General features: G+C 42.6%; 1 protein-coding gene across 1 annotated transcript in view; it reads right to left on the bottom strand.

Moving 5' to 3' along the window:
• Positions 1-13,643, bottom strand: part of brsk2a (BR serine/threonine kinase 2a) — a 721,035-nt gene that overhangs the window by 108,938 nt on the left and 598,454 nt on the right. Inside the window, 3 exon segments of the mRNA XM_034176871.1 lie at positions 6,066-6,212; positions 9,698-9,766; positions 12,497-12,530. Of these exon segments, the coding sequence (XP_034032762.1) occupies positions 6,066-6,212; positions 9,698-9,766; positions 12,497-12,530 (250 nt within the window).

Here is a 13,643-nt window from a genome sequence, read left to right as displayed (position 1 = left end):
CAAGTGAATGACAGAAACGCGATAAAACATGGATTTCCAAGTGAATTGTAATATTGTTGGCCAAAATAAAACGTTTGAGGAATGGAAAGAGGAGAGCAAACGAGAAGAACAGCAAAAGCAACAGCGTAAAGATTGAACATAGGACGAACTGGACAAGATTGAAGACGGGAAAGAAGAAGGGAACGGTTCTATCCTTGTGGGCGGCCTAGCGCTCCACATCAAAACAGCGAGCGTAGTTTCTGGACTTGTTACCACAGTTTGTCACAGTGCGACACAGCAGAGAGGAGGGGCAGTGTGAGCGGCCCGCTGCGGTGCGAGCCCGCAGACTCAGTAAGCGCATCAGAGACAAAACATAAAATAGTCCCAAATACTCACACATTTTTATCAAGTTCTGTTAACTTAAATAAATATCTGTGTGTTAGCTCACTGTGTGGGACCATGGTATAAGCAGATTAAACAACTCGAAGCCGTGTATTATATGGTTTGAATGCACTTCGCGTTGTGGTGTTTCAGACTCCACATCGTGCATTCAAACCGTATAATGCACGGGTTCTCGTTGTTTAATCCTTACATATATGTTTCCAGACATCTGTATTTCTGTATAAATCTAATATGCTTGACATTTTTTCCTCTTATACTTTGCAAAAGTTAGTGAGACGTAAACACTTGTCAATCTAAAAAAAACAACCTGTTTTTCTAACCTAACATTAACTCTGAGGTGATTTACAAGGCAACTTATTCTAATCACTTTGGTAAGACAACTATCAATACAGAAGCATCACCTTCACAAATGTTTTACTGAAACCAATCAATCTTTGGTTCCATCTAGGAGCATGGATTGACAGTGTCGTGTTTCCCCATCTTATATAATCTATCACACTTCTGTAACCAAGTAACCACACACTGGGCACGCTTGAGAAGGCCCATCAAATGACAAACATCAACTGCTTGTCACCCTCATTTGTAGCTAATTTGACCGTAGGGTAAGGCACCTTAAGGATAAAGTCAAGCATCAAGGCACTACACACTGCAATCTTAATCAAAAATGTTAAGTATTCACATTATAAGTAAGGCTGTAACCTTTCTGAAAAGCAATTATCAGAAGGTAGTGTATGCATTTAGCAATATTTTAAAATTTGATTACTTGACACAATCCTTGAAGCAGAAAATCCAACCAGTTATTATTATTTTTTTTTAATCGCTTGAATGAGTTCCTCAAGGGCTCATTTTAGCTCCATTTTCAACATTATTATAAAAGACTCCCGAGTAAATATCTGACATGTTGCCACCTCCAAAGGTTGTTCTGTTTGTGACTCGACAGCCACGACTAAACTACAAGAATACTCAATCTAACAGAACTATTTGGCATTCTGTGAGTTCACTACACATCCCCAGAGCTCTGTTTGGAGTCCTCACACAAGAGAGGCAGTGGACAGGTAGCACATTCTTCCCGAGCAGCGCTGTCTGTGTATAACCCTTTGTTGAGGACAAACACTGGAGGCTGGTGGACATATAGGGGATCTCAGGGTGACCTCTCCTCACCACATAGTGAGAACAGAGAAAAGACTTTCATACGGCATACTAATGTCATTTCAACATTACTGCTTAACAAAACAGCAGCACCTTAACATTGGTTTAATAATCTCCACTCTTGCTCACACCAGTAATTAAAGTGTCCGAGAAATAACTAAATTTCTAGATTTCATTGCGGTTTGGATTTTTAATGTCTGACATGAAAAGCACTCCACCCAAATCTGGAAATCCAGTAATTTCTGCAAAACATTAATCAGGGCCAAATAATCATCAATTCCTTGATGACCATATAAACTTTTATAGTGTTGTCTCCCACATTTCTGGATTAAACAGATTTTGTGAAATTGTGGTGGTGGGAGAACGCATTTGAACTTCAGTTGTTTCGCCCAGGTCACACAGGTCTTGTCCATGTGGCTAGAGTATGTTTTTACTTTTTTAAAATTAGTTTTTCATGTCAACGATATCTAAAATCATTGATATGAAAAACAAATTTAAAGGTTTTTAAAAGTCAGTGAGCATTCATGTTAGATAATTGTGATGATTTTTGCCATAATCAAGCAGGTAAAGTTCAGGTTAATTTTTAAGTTTACAGCTTTAAGCAGAGCCTTCAGCTTTCAGGCTCCTCTCCTGTGGAACCAGCTCCCAATTCAGATCAGGGAGACAGACACCCTCTCTACTTTTAAGATTAGGCTTAAAACTTTCCTTTTTGCTAAAGCTTATAGTTAGGGCTGGATCAGGTGACCCTGAACCATCCCTTAGTTGTGCTGCTATAGACGTAGACTGCTGGGGGGTTCCCATGATGCACTGTTTCTTTCTCTTTTTGCTCTGTATGCACCACTCTGCATTTAATCATTAGTGATTGATCTCTGCTCCCCTCCACAGCATGTCTTTTTCCTGGTTCTCTCCCTCAGCCCCAACCAGTCCCAGCAGAAGACTGCCCCTCCCTGAGCCTGGTTCTGCTGGAGGTTTCTTCCTGTTAAAAGGGAGTTTTTCCTTCCCACTGTAGCCAAGTGCTTGCTCACACGGGGTCATTTTGACCGTTGGGGTTTTACATAATTATTGTATGGCCTTGCCTTACAATATAAAGCGCCTTGGGGCAACTGTTTGTTGTGATTTGGCGCTATATAAAAAAATTGATTGATTGATTGATTGATTGATTGATATTGACACACTGGTATAGACCACACCAATTCAAACTCTTGCCAGGTTGTTTATATGGTGATATATTTTCCAGTGTGTACAGATACATTTCACATATCTCTCCAATACATCGCTGCATGTCCTTTGGTCAGCATGTTCAATGCAGTGCAAGAACAAAGTGCAGCACTGTCTCTCTGTGAAGTATGTACTTTTTGAAATCTCTGGGCACGTTTATTATTTACATGTCCCGCCTTCCCCACCGACTCTCTCATCCTGATCGTGTGCTCCTGCTCTACTCCAGCCACCGTGCCAGGCTGATCAGTTGCTGTGCAGAATGGGACCGGCATCGTGATGAGTACATTAAAGACTGCAGTGGGAGAATACACAAACAGCAGTCCTCTCCTGAATTCACATACTGTGCTTGAGAAAGTACTCAAAGAGAATTGAGGAAAAGGCATTTGGAACACTTGGGAGAAAAAGAAACAAACAAAAAGACAATGGTTGCCTTGCCAGGGTGGAGACAGTCACCACTTTAGTTTGTATGTGTATCTCTGGTGTTATTTCACTCCTTAGTGCATTTCAGGCTTTCTAAGCTTATGGTGCATCCTTAAAATAATAAATTTCTCTCAAATCCCAGACCTGATCTGTTTTTGCTCAAGTGAATGTTACAAATAACAACTCACTGTATTCTGCTACCAACTTCTAGAGTAAACACGGTTACTGTTGTATTCTACAACAACAACAATACTACTACTACTACTACTACCAATACTAATACTAAAAAACCAATGTAGCAATAATGGAAATTGAAGGGGTGATGATGAATATCATCAGTGCATATGCCCCACAGGTAGGTTGTGAGATGAAGGAGAAAGAAGATTTCTGGGGTGTGTTAGATGAGGTGGTGGAGAGTGTGCCCAAGCATGAAAGAGTGATGATAGGAGTGGACTTCAATGGGCATGTTGGCGAAGGGAACGGCGGTGATGAGGAAGTAATGGGTAGATATGGTATCAAGGATAGGAATGTGGAAGGGGAGATCCCAGTTGATTTTTGCAAAATCAACTGGGATAGTCAGAGAGATGAAGAAAGTAGACAGGAGTACAAGGAGATGTGGTGTAAGGTGAAAAGAGAAGTGGCAAAAATAAGGACAAGGTATTTAGCAAGCTGTACAAGAAGCTGAAAAGTAAGGAAGGAGAAAAGGATTTGCACCGATTTGCCATACAAAGAGACAGAGCTGGAACAGATGTGGAGTAGGTTAGGGTGGTAAAAGATGCACATGGTAATGTGCTGACAAGCAGGGAGAATGTGTTGAGAAGGTGGAGGGAATATTTTGAAGAGTTGATGAATGAAGAAAATGAGGGATGATGTGGAGAGAGTAAATCAGGAAGTACAAGATATTAGTAAGGATGAAGTGAAAAGGATGAAGAGTGAAAAGGCAGTTGGTCCAGATGACATTCCAGTGGAGGCATGGAAATGACTTGGAGAGATGGAGGTGGAGTTTCTAACCAGATTGTTTAATAAAATCTTGGAAAGTGAGAGGATGCCTGAGGAATGGAGACGAAGAGTGACGATTTCTGTTTTTAAGAACAGGGGTGATGTGCAGAGCTACAGTAACTACAGAGGCATAAAGTTGATCAGCCACAGCATGAAGGTATGGTAAAGATTAGTAGAAGCTAGGCTTAGAAAACAGGTGAAGATCTGTGAGCAGCAATATGGTTTCACGCTGATAAAGAGTACTACAGATGCAATGTTTGCTCTGAGAATACTGTTGGAGAAGCACAGAGAAGGCCAGAAAGAGTTACATTATGTGTTGTAGATTTAGAGAAAGCGTATGACAGGGTGCCAAGAGAAGAGTTGTGGTATTGCATGAGGAAGTCTGGAATAGCAAAGAGGTATGTGAGAATAGTGTGGGACATGTACAAGGATAGTGTGACAGTGGTGAGATGCACAGTAGTAATGACAGACTCATTCAAGGTGGAGGTGGGATTACATCAAGTATCAGCTCTGAGTTCTTTCTTGTTTGCAATGGTGATGGACAGGTTGATGGACTATGATGTTTGCAGATGACATTGTGAGCTGTAATGAAGTGGTGAAAGTAGATGAGTTTAAATACTTGGGGTCAACTGTGGCAGAAATGATGTGTGATAGAAGAATATCTGCAAGAGTGAAGGGAAAGTTTACAAGACAGTAGTGAGAACAGCTATGTTGTACAGCTTAGAGACGGTGACACTAACAAAAAGACAGGAGGCAGAGCTGGAGGTGGCAGAGCTGAAGATGTTGCGATTCTCTTTGGGAGTGACGAGGATGGACAGGATTAGGAATAAACATATCAGAGGCACAGCTCAGGTGGGACAGTTCGGAGATAAAGTCAGAGAGGTGAGATTGAGATGTTTTGGACATGTGCAGAGGAGGGGTTATATAGGGAGAAGGATGCTGAGGATGGAACCAGAAGACGGAGGCCAAAGAGAAGGTTTATGGATCTGCTGAGGGAGGACATGCTGGTGGTTGGTGTGACAGAGGAAGTTACAGAGGACAGGGTGAGATGGAAATGACTGATCTGCTGTGGCGGCCCCTAACAGGAGCAGCCGAGAGAAGAAGAATGTAGCAATAATACAGGTCTTATGGAATCACTGAGAATGTATGCGTGGGAATAATGAGGTCCAACGTTATACACTTCAGTACCAACTGTACAGATCAGGGAGCATGCACTAATGCCACGTGCTGCCTCCTCCACCAGACCACATAACTGCTTTGGGTCCTGGATGACAGCCACACAGGCAGACACAGGTGAAATGTGGGCATCCCTGTGACCTTCTCCAGTCAGTGGGATTTTCAACACTGAAGCACTTGTGTGTGTCCTCATGCCCGGTCAAAATGTCATAGGTGTTGTTCAATCACAATGGAAGCATGTCTTATTTTCCCTATATAACTGTTCATTTGACAAAAAGTCATTCCGGTGGTACCCAAGTGTCCTCTGAAAACGATATTGTGAACACGCCATGGCTTTCATGTAATTTAAGACATCAATCTGCCTTCATTTTAACTCCACTGTTATGTTTGAAAAGTCAAACTACTTTTTCTAAAGGTTGTGCTGGTATTTTAACTTGGACAGTAAAATTTCTGTCACTATTCCTGGGTGACAAGTGCATAAAAGCATAGACATTAAAAGTGCACACAGGGTTTTGCCTTTGGGTCTACAGCTTAATCAAGGATCCAATAAGAATTTATGAATAATACTGTTACAATTTGTTTGCACTGCAGGCAATTTGTATTATTCATTGCAGATATTTGACAGAAAAACAAAACAAATTATTTACTGAAGCATTATTTTTTTTTTAATCTCTTTGGAAGTATGGGAATAAATAGAGATACTGAGTCTGAAGTGAACTTACTGCTATCCTTTTGGTAGCATCCACTTCAATCATACCACGGAGAAGGTTCTGACAGTCTGGAGGGATGAAGTGGGGCATGTGAAACACTCCCAATTTCACCTTCTCCAGCAGGTTCCTCAGGTTGTCGTCATCAAATGGAAGGGCACCCTGGAGAGTAACAAGAATTCATGTACAGACAGACAAGAAGGAACAGATATTTATTCATTCATTTTCTGCTGCTTGTCCAGGTCACAGTGGCAGCGGAACAAGCAGCTTATTCTGCATTTCCCTATTCGTGGCCAATCCTGTATCGCTTCCTGGTAGGATCCTGAGGCATTCTCAAGCCATCTGGGAAATATACTCCCTCTAGTATGTCCTGGTTCTTCCCCATGGCCTCCTCCCAGTTGGACGTGCCTGTAAGACTTCTCGATGGAGATAACACCAGGATGCATTCTCACCAGATGCCCAAACCACCTCAGCTGGCTACTTTTGATGTGAAAAAGCAGCAGCTGTACTCCAAGTCCTTCCTGGACATTTGAGTTTCTCACACTGTTCCTGTGTGTAAGCCCACATACCTGACAGAGGAATCTCATTTCTGTCACTTGGATCCTCGACCTTGTTTTTTGGTCACTACCCTTTTTGGTCACTACCCAGAGTGACTTGCTGGTGACTTCTTCCCACCTCTGGATGGAAACATGGTGTTCCATTGTGGCAACACATTTGAATTTGCAAAATATAGCGAGCAAGTGTGCGGTGTGAAAGGCTCTTTACACAGGAGTGAAGAATGAGATTTTTTTTTTTTTAATTGCAGCACTGCAAAACAAAAATAAATAAATGAAATGCTAAAACAGTGAATAGAATGGCAGTGCAGAACAGTCTGCCAGAACGATTATAATCACATTATAAGTCTTAATCCTTAAAGGCAGCAAAAAAAACAACAACAACAAACAAACAAACAAACAAAAAAACACCAGCTTTCTCAACTTGTACAACGATCTAATTGGAGTACTCTGCCCTCAGCTGTGATGCAAAACAAATAGTAAGTGCAGAAAAAAGGTTTTTCTAATAATTACCCAGCTTTCTCAATTACCTTCTTCATTCAGCATTCTCACACAAGAGCCATTTATCAGAGTGTGCTGACACGTCACAGATGTAGCTGTTTGATGAATGACAAGTGCCACAAGAACTCAAGATGGAGGGAGCGAGAAATGAAGAGAGGTAGAGGGGAAACAAAAGGCTAGGCTTGTGTAACAGATGATTTAAGCACAGCATAACTGCTGTGGCGTATGTACGCCTCCTACAATCAGACAAATGGTTGTCTCATGGGCGGACATTGGGACGAAGCAAGACACAGACTATAATCAGCAGTTAAACAAAGATGGAGAAAAAGTTTTGTTTCAAACTTCTTTCACACATGCACTGCACATGCACTACTGAAGATGTCCAGAGGTATCCCAGAAGAACTGTACGTGAGAACACAAATGTCTGAATCAATTGAAACACACATTAAACAGACTTGAACCTGCAAGCTCCCTAATACTAAGCCTGAGAAATGTCTGTGTGCGCTCACATGTGAACAGCACAGGTCCTTGCTGGAAGGACTGGCACTAAGTGAGCGGGCAAGTTGACAACATTTGTATTACGAAACTAACACAAAAGCGGAACAATACAAACGTCCAAAGGGGAAGAAGGTCCATTTACATGAAGACACTGATTACGATATTTAATGGAGAGATGATGAAATCTGGGAACTTTGAGCAGATTGGGTATCTGGTACAGATCGGGCAAAAACAAGGCTGATAAAGTCATCAAACAAATATGACGAACTGCTACATCAACTTCTGTAACATGCTTTTTGCATCACAATTGGTTTAGGTAGCACTTGGGTGTAGTGTGGGAGAGGTCAATCAGAGTATCTCCAGTGTGTCTGTCATGAATATTTAGCTGTTGTGCGCAACCAAGTGGCAACCTCTAGTCATGGAAAATGAAGCCAATGAAAGGCGAGACCTTGCAGTTCCTTGAATGGCCTCTTTAGGCTGGCTTCAAAAGTGAGTCACTCGTCTCAGACCCCCATGTTAAAATGTTCAACTTAACAGCAGAAATACACATATTTACAGTCTGATAAAAAAACAAAACAAAAAACAGTTTTGATCTCTATGGCTAGCTTCCCAGTTCATGCCAAATGTACTGGGTTTCAATTTTAATTATAATGAATCAGTTTAAGCTATTTTAAGTCATAAAGTTATGAATAATTAGGGTGCTGTCTTTGAGCGACAGCTGTGTACCGGAGGCAAGGGCCCAGTAGCAGAGACTGGCAGCTACTACAAACTTGACTTGGTCAAGTTGACGCTGTCTTCTTGAGCAGTTTATTCCAAATATCAGAGATAACACGGCTTGTAGTGTGGTTAATTGGACTAACGGGCCATCAAAGAAGTTGGTGCTCTAGTATTTCTGTTGAGTGAAAATTTTAGTATTGTTTCATTTATGCGTTAGCACAAGGGTAGCACTCATTAGCATGTAGTTTGGTGATATTAAGTCCACTGATGGTGCAACAGTTACTAAAGCAATAAATATTTTTTACGAGATGCACCTGAGTCAGCCATTATGAAAAACAGCCTGGTCCACAAAAATATGCATTTATCAAATAAATGAACAAAAGTTAGCCTGTTAGCTGTAGCATCACATGTTTGGGAATTTGGGCTTCATTTACCCTGCCTAGGTCATGACAGTCTTGCCCACGTTCCACCTCTCGGCCAATTTATGGGTTGACTGGGAGTAAGGCTGCTTAGGGCACTGTCAAGTTGGAGGGTTTGTCCAGTATATTTAGTCTAAACGCACAACATGTATGAAAGAGCAACTCCAGACGTGATTTTGTGGACATTCATATGAGACAATAGCTTTAAGCTCAAAAAGTTATAATGGAGACAATGACACAAGACATATTTGTACAGTAAAGTTTAAGGGATATTGTCAGGAATCTAAGTACATAGACATGTGTGATAGAGTGAAAATGATAAGAATGAAGTCAAATACAGAGGGCCTGTGGCTGGAAGCTGTCCTGTCAGCAGTGGCATTTATTTTGGGCTTTCATATTTCAGTTGGGCTGGATGAATTATTCATGAAACAGGAACGTGTAAGAGCTATAGTACAGCTGTTGATGAAACAAAGCTTCAGGGCTGCACGGCTGGGAAAACACAGACATAATGTAGCTGGAGAACAGACATGATTATAAATACAGCGATGAGTGTGGATACAGGATAATGAATAAAAAGATGCTTCTTCCCTCTGATCTCCTGTTGCATAAGCCTGCCAGCTGGAGGGCCTCCTTTCAACTTTTTGTAGGACCTTCCAAATATTAAGAGTTTTGATTTAACCCCTGAATACTTAGCTTGTGTGTTAAGTTCAACAACAGCTTCAAATTCTCAGAGTTTTACCACTACACCACAATCAACAGCAACTCAAAAGAAAGAGAGCAAAGTCACAAATGTCCTATCACAAAGCTCACTTGCTTTCTGTCACTGACCCACAACCGCTGCTATAAAATGCAATATGTGTCAGCTTCAGAAACTGTCTTCTGCAGGATTCTGCAGGAGAATTTTAAAATACATTTTGGCCAATTCACCATCACTTTGGTAAAACAAGTTGATACTCACCACCAGCAGGGCAAAGAGGATGACCCCACAGCTCCAGACGTCTGCTTTCCTGCCGTCATACTTTTCTCCCTGATGGAACGAGTGAGTTTCGTCAGGACAGTGCAAATATGATGGAGATCAAGCCACCTCATTTTTCCAAGCTTCAACAAGCTATTACTGAACTGCAATCTCATTGTTTTGAGTAGAATTGTGCTGGCTGAGTTGCCTTCCACCTGCATTCTAGAACAAAATTGATAGTTTTTACAGAACAATTTGCCAAAAAGTGAGATGTTCTTCTGTTGTAATCTTATGCTGTGTTTACACATGGGCAGGACGCGTTACGAATGTCATATTTGCGTCATTCTTGGCACATTCCTGACATTCTTAACTTTACTTAATGCATGTTTCTTAATAGTGTGTGTTGGTGCATGATTTTCATGGAGCATGTTTCTGGCTGTCAAAAAATCTTCCACAAATGTCACGCACCACCTTCATTTCACCTCATATCGTGGAGGTCGCAACTGAGCGTGTTGATCCATCTTGATTAGTGGTGATCCCTAATAGAGCGTGACAGTGTTCTTCTCTGACGTATGCACAATTAAACCGTGCTGCACCGAATTCACTTTCATTGCTGCAGTATGCTGAAGAAGGACAGTGACGCCAAATCGGCTAAAAGTTTAATTCCAATGCTCATCAGCACACTCCTGCAGGTGTTCCACCTGCTGCTGCTGCTGTGCCTGATGTTTGGGAAAACGCACAAGATGAGACCCGCGTGGAGCCACACATCTAGTTCTATCAGTCTCCTCCTCCTTTCTGCACTACTCCATGGCACAGAGCCCAACCAAGCATGCAGTCACAAAGTTCTTCTGCTGTGGATTTTGAGGAGCAAACCGGAGTGATCTGAATTGTTCAGCAGCTGATGGATGAATATGGGTGTGTGTGGAGACAATTCGCCTCATTCACAATGTGACAGAACATAACGATGCGCTGTTACGCACAGTAGCACGGAACATTATTCTTGACCGTGTGTAATGGTTCCTGATAATTCACCAGCAACACGTGCCATTAATCGTAATGCGTGGTAACAGGTTGCAGCAGTTCCTGAGGACATTCGTGATAAGTGGCCAAGAATGCATACTCCGTGGCATTCATAACTTCTCGTCGTTATGTGTAAACGCAGCACTTATTATACTACATTTTACAAAACTGAGTACTTATCCTTATTCCTTACCTTTCAGAATCAGAATCAGAATCAGAATGCCTTTTATTGTCATTATACATTGGTACAACAAGATTAGGGCCATCCAGTTGCAGTGCAATAAAATATAATAAAAATAGAATAAAAATTGTGCAAAAAAAAAAAAGAAATAAAAATAGTGCAAGAATATGTATCAAAAACAAGATATAAAGAAAAATTCAAGAATGTAAGGAAAAATATATATCCAATTGACACTAATGCAAGGTGTGGCTAGGATATAAATATATTGCAAAGAAATGTATACTGTCCATGGGTGATTGGGTTATTGCACATGGTTAGGATTGCACGAGGAGGATCAGTGCATGCTAGAGTTCAATGTGGTTATGGCTTTGGGGAAGAAACTGTTTTTCAGTCCGTTTGTTTTTGTCCTTGTGAGCCTGTAGCGCCTCCCTGAGGGCATCAGGTCAAACAGGGCAGAGCCAGGGTGAAAGCAGTCTTTGGAGATCACGTTTGGCTCTACTGAGGCAGCGGGAGGTGTAAATGTCCAACAGGGAGGGGAGAGGGCGGCTGATGAGCTTCTGTGCTGCCTTAACAACCCTCTGCATTCTCTACCTGTCAGCAGCGGTGGAGCTGCCAAACCATACTGTTATGCTGTATGTCAGCAGGCTCTCAATGGATGAGCGGTAGAAGGCCAGCAGCAGGTCAGTGTTGAGGTTGTACTTCCTGAGGACTCTCAGGAAGTGTAGCCGCTGCTGAGCCTTCTTGAGGATAGAGGAGATGTTGTTGGACCAGGAGATGCAGTCTGAGATGAGAACGCCGAGATACCTGAAGGTGTGGACCCTTTCCACACGCTCGCCGTTGATGAGAAGGGGGGCAGGGTCGGTGCAGTGTTTCCTGAAGTCAATGATGATCTCTCTGGTCTTCCTAGCGTTCAGAGCGAGGTTGTTCTCTGAGCACCAGGTTGCCAGCTGCCGGATCTCCTCTCTGTAGGCAGCCTCATCACCTCCGGAGATGAGACCGACCACTGTGGTATCGTCTGCAAACTTGACGATAAGGTTGTTCTTGTGGGCCAGTCTGCAGTCGTAGGTGTAGAGGCAGTAGAGGAGGGGGCTCAGCACACAGCCCTGTGGAGAGCCAATGCTCAGCGTGCGGGTGGAGGAGAGGTGTGGGCCGAGTCTCACAGTCTGGGGACGGTTGGAAAGAAAGTATTTAATCCAGGCGCATGTGAGAGGGTGGAAGCCGAGAGTGTCTAGTTTTGTGGTGAGTCTGTCCGGGATTACTGTGTTGAAGGCAGAACTATAATCCACAAAGAGCATTCGGACATAGCTCTGCGGCTGCTCCAGGTGGTTTAAAGCAGAGTGGAGAGCTACAGCGATGGCGTCCTCTGTGGATCTGTTTGCCCTGTATGCAAACTGGTGAGGGTTGAAGTCTGGGGGGAGGTGGTCCTTGATGTGCTGAAGAACCAGTCTCTTAAAGCACTTCGTGATTACTGAAGTGAGGGCCACCGGAAGCTGTTTAGCTCCTCTGCCAGTGGTGCACTCAGGTCCGCTGGTGGAGCATCACAACCCCAAATAGTAATAATAATAATAATAACAACAATAACAATGATAACAACCACTCACCCTGATGACCTCTGGGCAGGCATAGTGTGGAGATCTGATGGTGGGAGAGAAAAGATTGAGAATGAGAGCGCCAAGTCAGAGAAAAACAACATAAAATGACTTTTATGTCCTTTTACACAGACCATTTACAGCCTCTATTGTTTTTCTGCTTTTTATACTTCTACATCTATACTTCTGTACTGTAGGAAGTAAGTTGTGGTCATGCAATCATGACTTCTGCAAAATGAATAAAAAAAGTACAGAGAAGTCTTTCAGAAGATAATAAATGTCTCCAGTGAATCAAGATGTGCTTCGGCAGTTTAGACATCCTGAGGGTGTTTGGATGTCCTCCTGCTGCTCACTCAAGGGCATCCTCCCACAGCAGACAGTGAACAGACCCACTAATCTTTACGACACCTGGATGAGCTGACAGTAAACCCGATGACTAGATTGACACATCAATACTGTATGAAGATTTATGGAGCTCCCTTGCAATAGCTGTTCCATAAGCCAGCAGCTATGGGTGAATGGAGCCGATCAAGAGTGACTTATTTTCATTACACAATGGCACCTATGTGATACTCTGAAATTATTAGCCTGACACAGCAAATATTTTCAAACTAAACAAGGATAAGAGCAGCTTTATACCAATCTAGAATCAAATAGGTAATAGAGGTCACGTTATTATAGGTTATCACATGTCATGGAACCATGCACTGGCGCTGGGCATCGCCACATCCATCCTGCCATGGGGCTTTGGCCCTAATTAGTATCCATCCAGTGAAAACCACCGGTTCATATCCACCTAGCAAAAGTAGCCTTATATCTGGCATAACCAGGGGATACATGGGAGTGCCTTTGGCTTCTTCAGTTGCTAGGGTCCTCAACACTGAGGCACCTTCAAGCTGAATCATGCACAGAGAAGAACCACCAACGTAATGTCACTGTAGCTGCTCAGAGGAACAGTCCTTTCTTAGTCTGCCGAGTTCACACCTGTTTCCCTATCAGAAACAAAAAATGCTTGCAATGCGAGGACAATAGTGCCTTCACCCAAACTAAATAACTTCCGGCCAGACACCACACATCCCTGCAGCTTTACCCACCATCACAGTTTCTAGCACTGCAATCTCACTGGAATTCATTGTTTTGGAGCTGCCTAATGGATCAT

This window comes from Thalassophryne amazonica, chromosome 8 (genome assembly GCF_902500255.1).
Source record: "Thalassophryne amazonica chromosome 8, fThaAma1.1, whole genome shotgun sequence".
Lineage (NCBI taxonomy): Eukaryota > Metazoa > Chordata > Actinopteri > Batrachoidiformes > Batrachoididae > Thalassophryne > Thalassophryne amazonica.
Note: the sequence above shows the minus strand (reverse complement) of the source record. Positions and strands in the feature narration are given on the sequence as shown.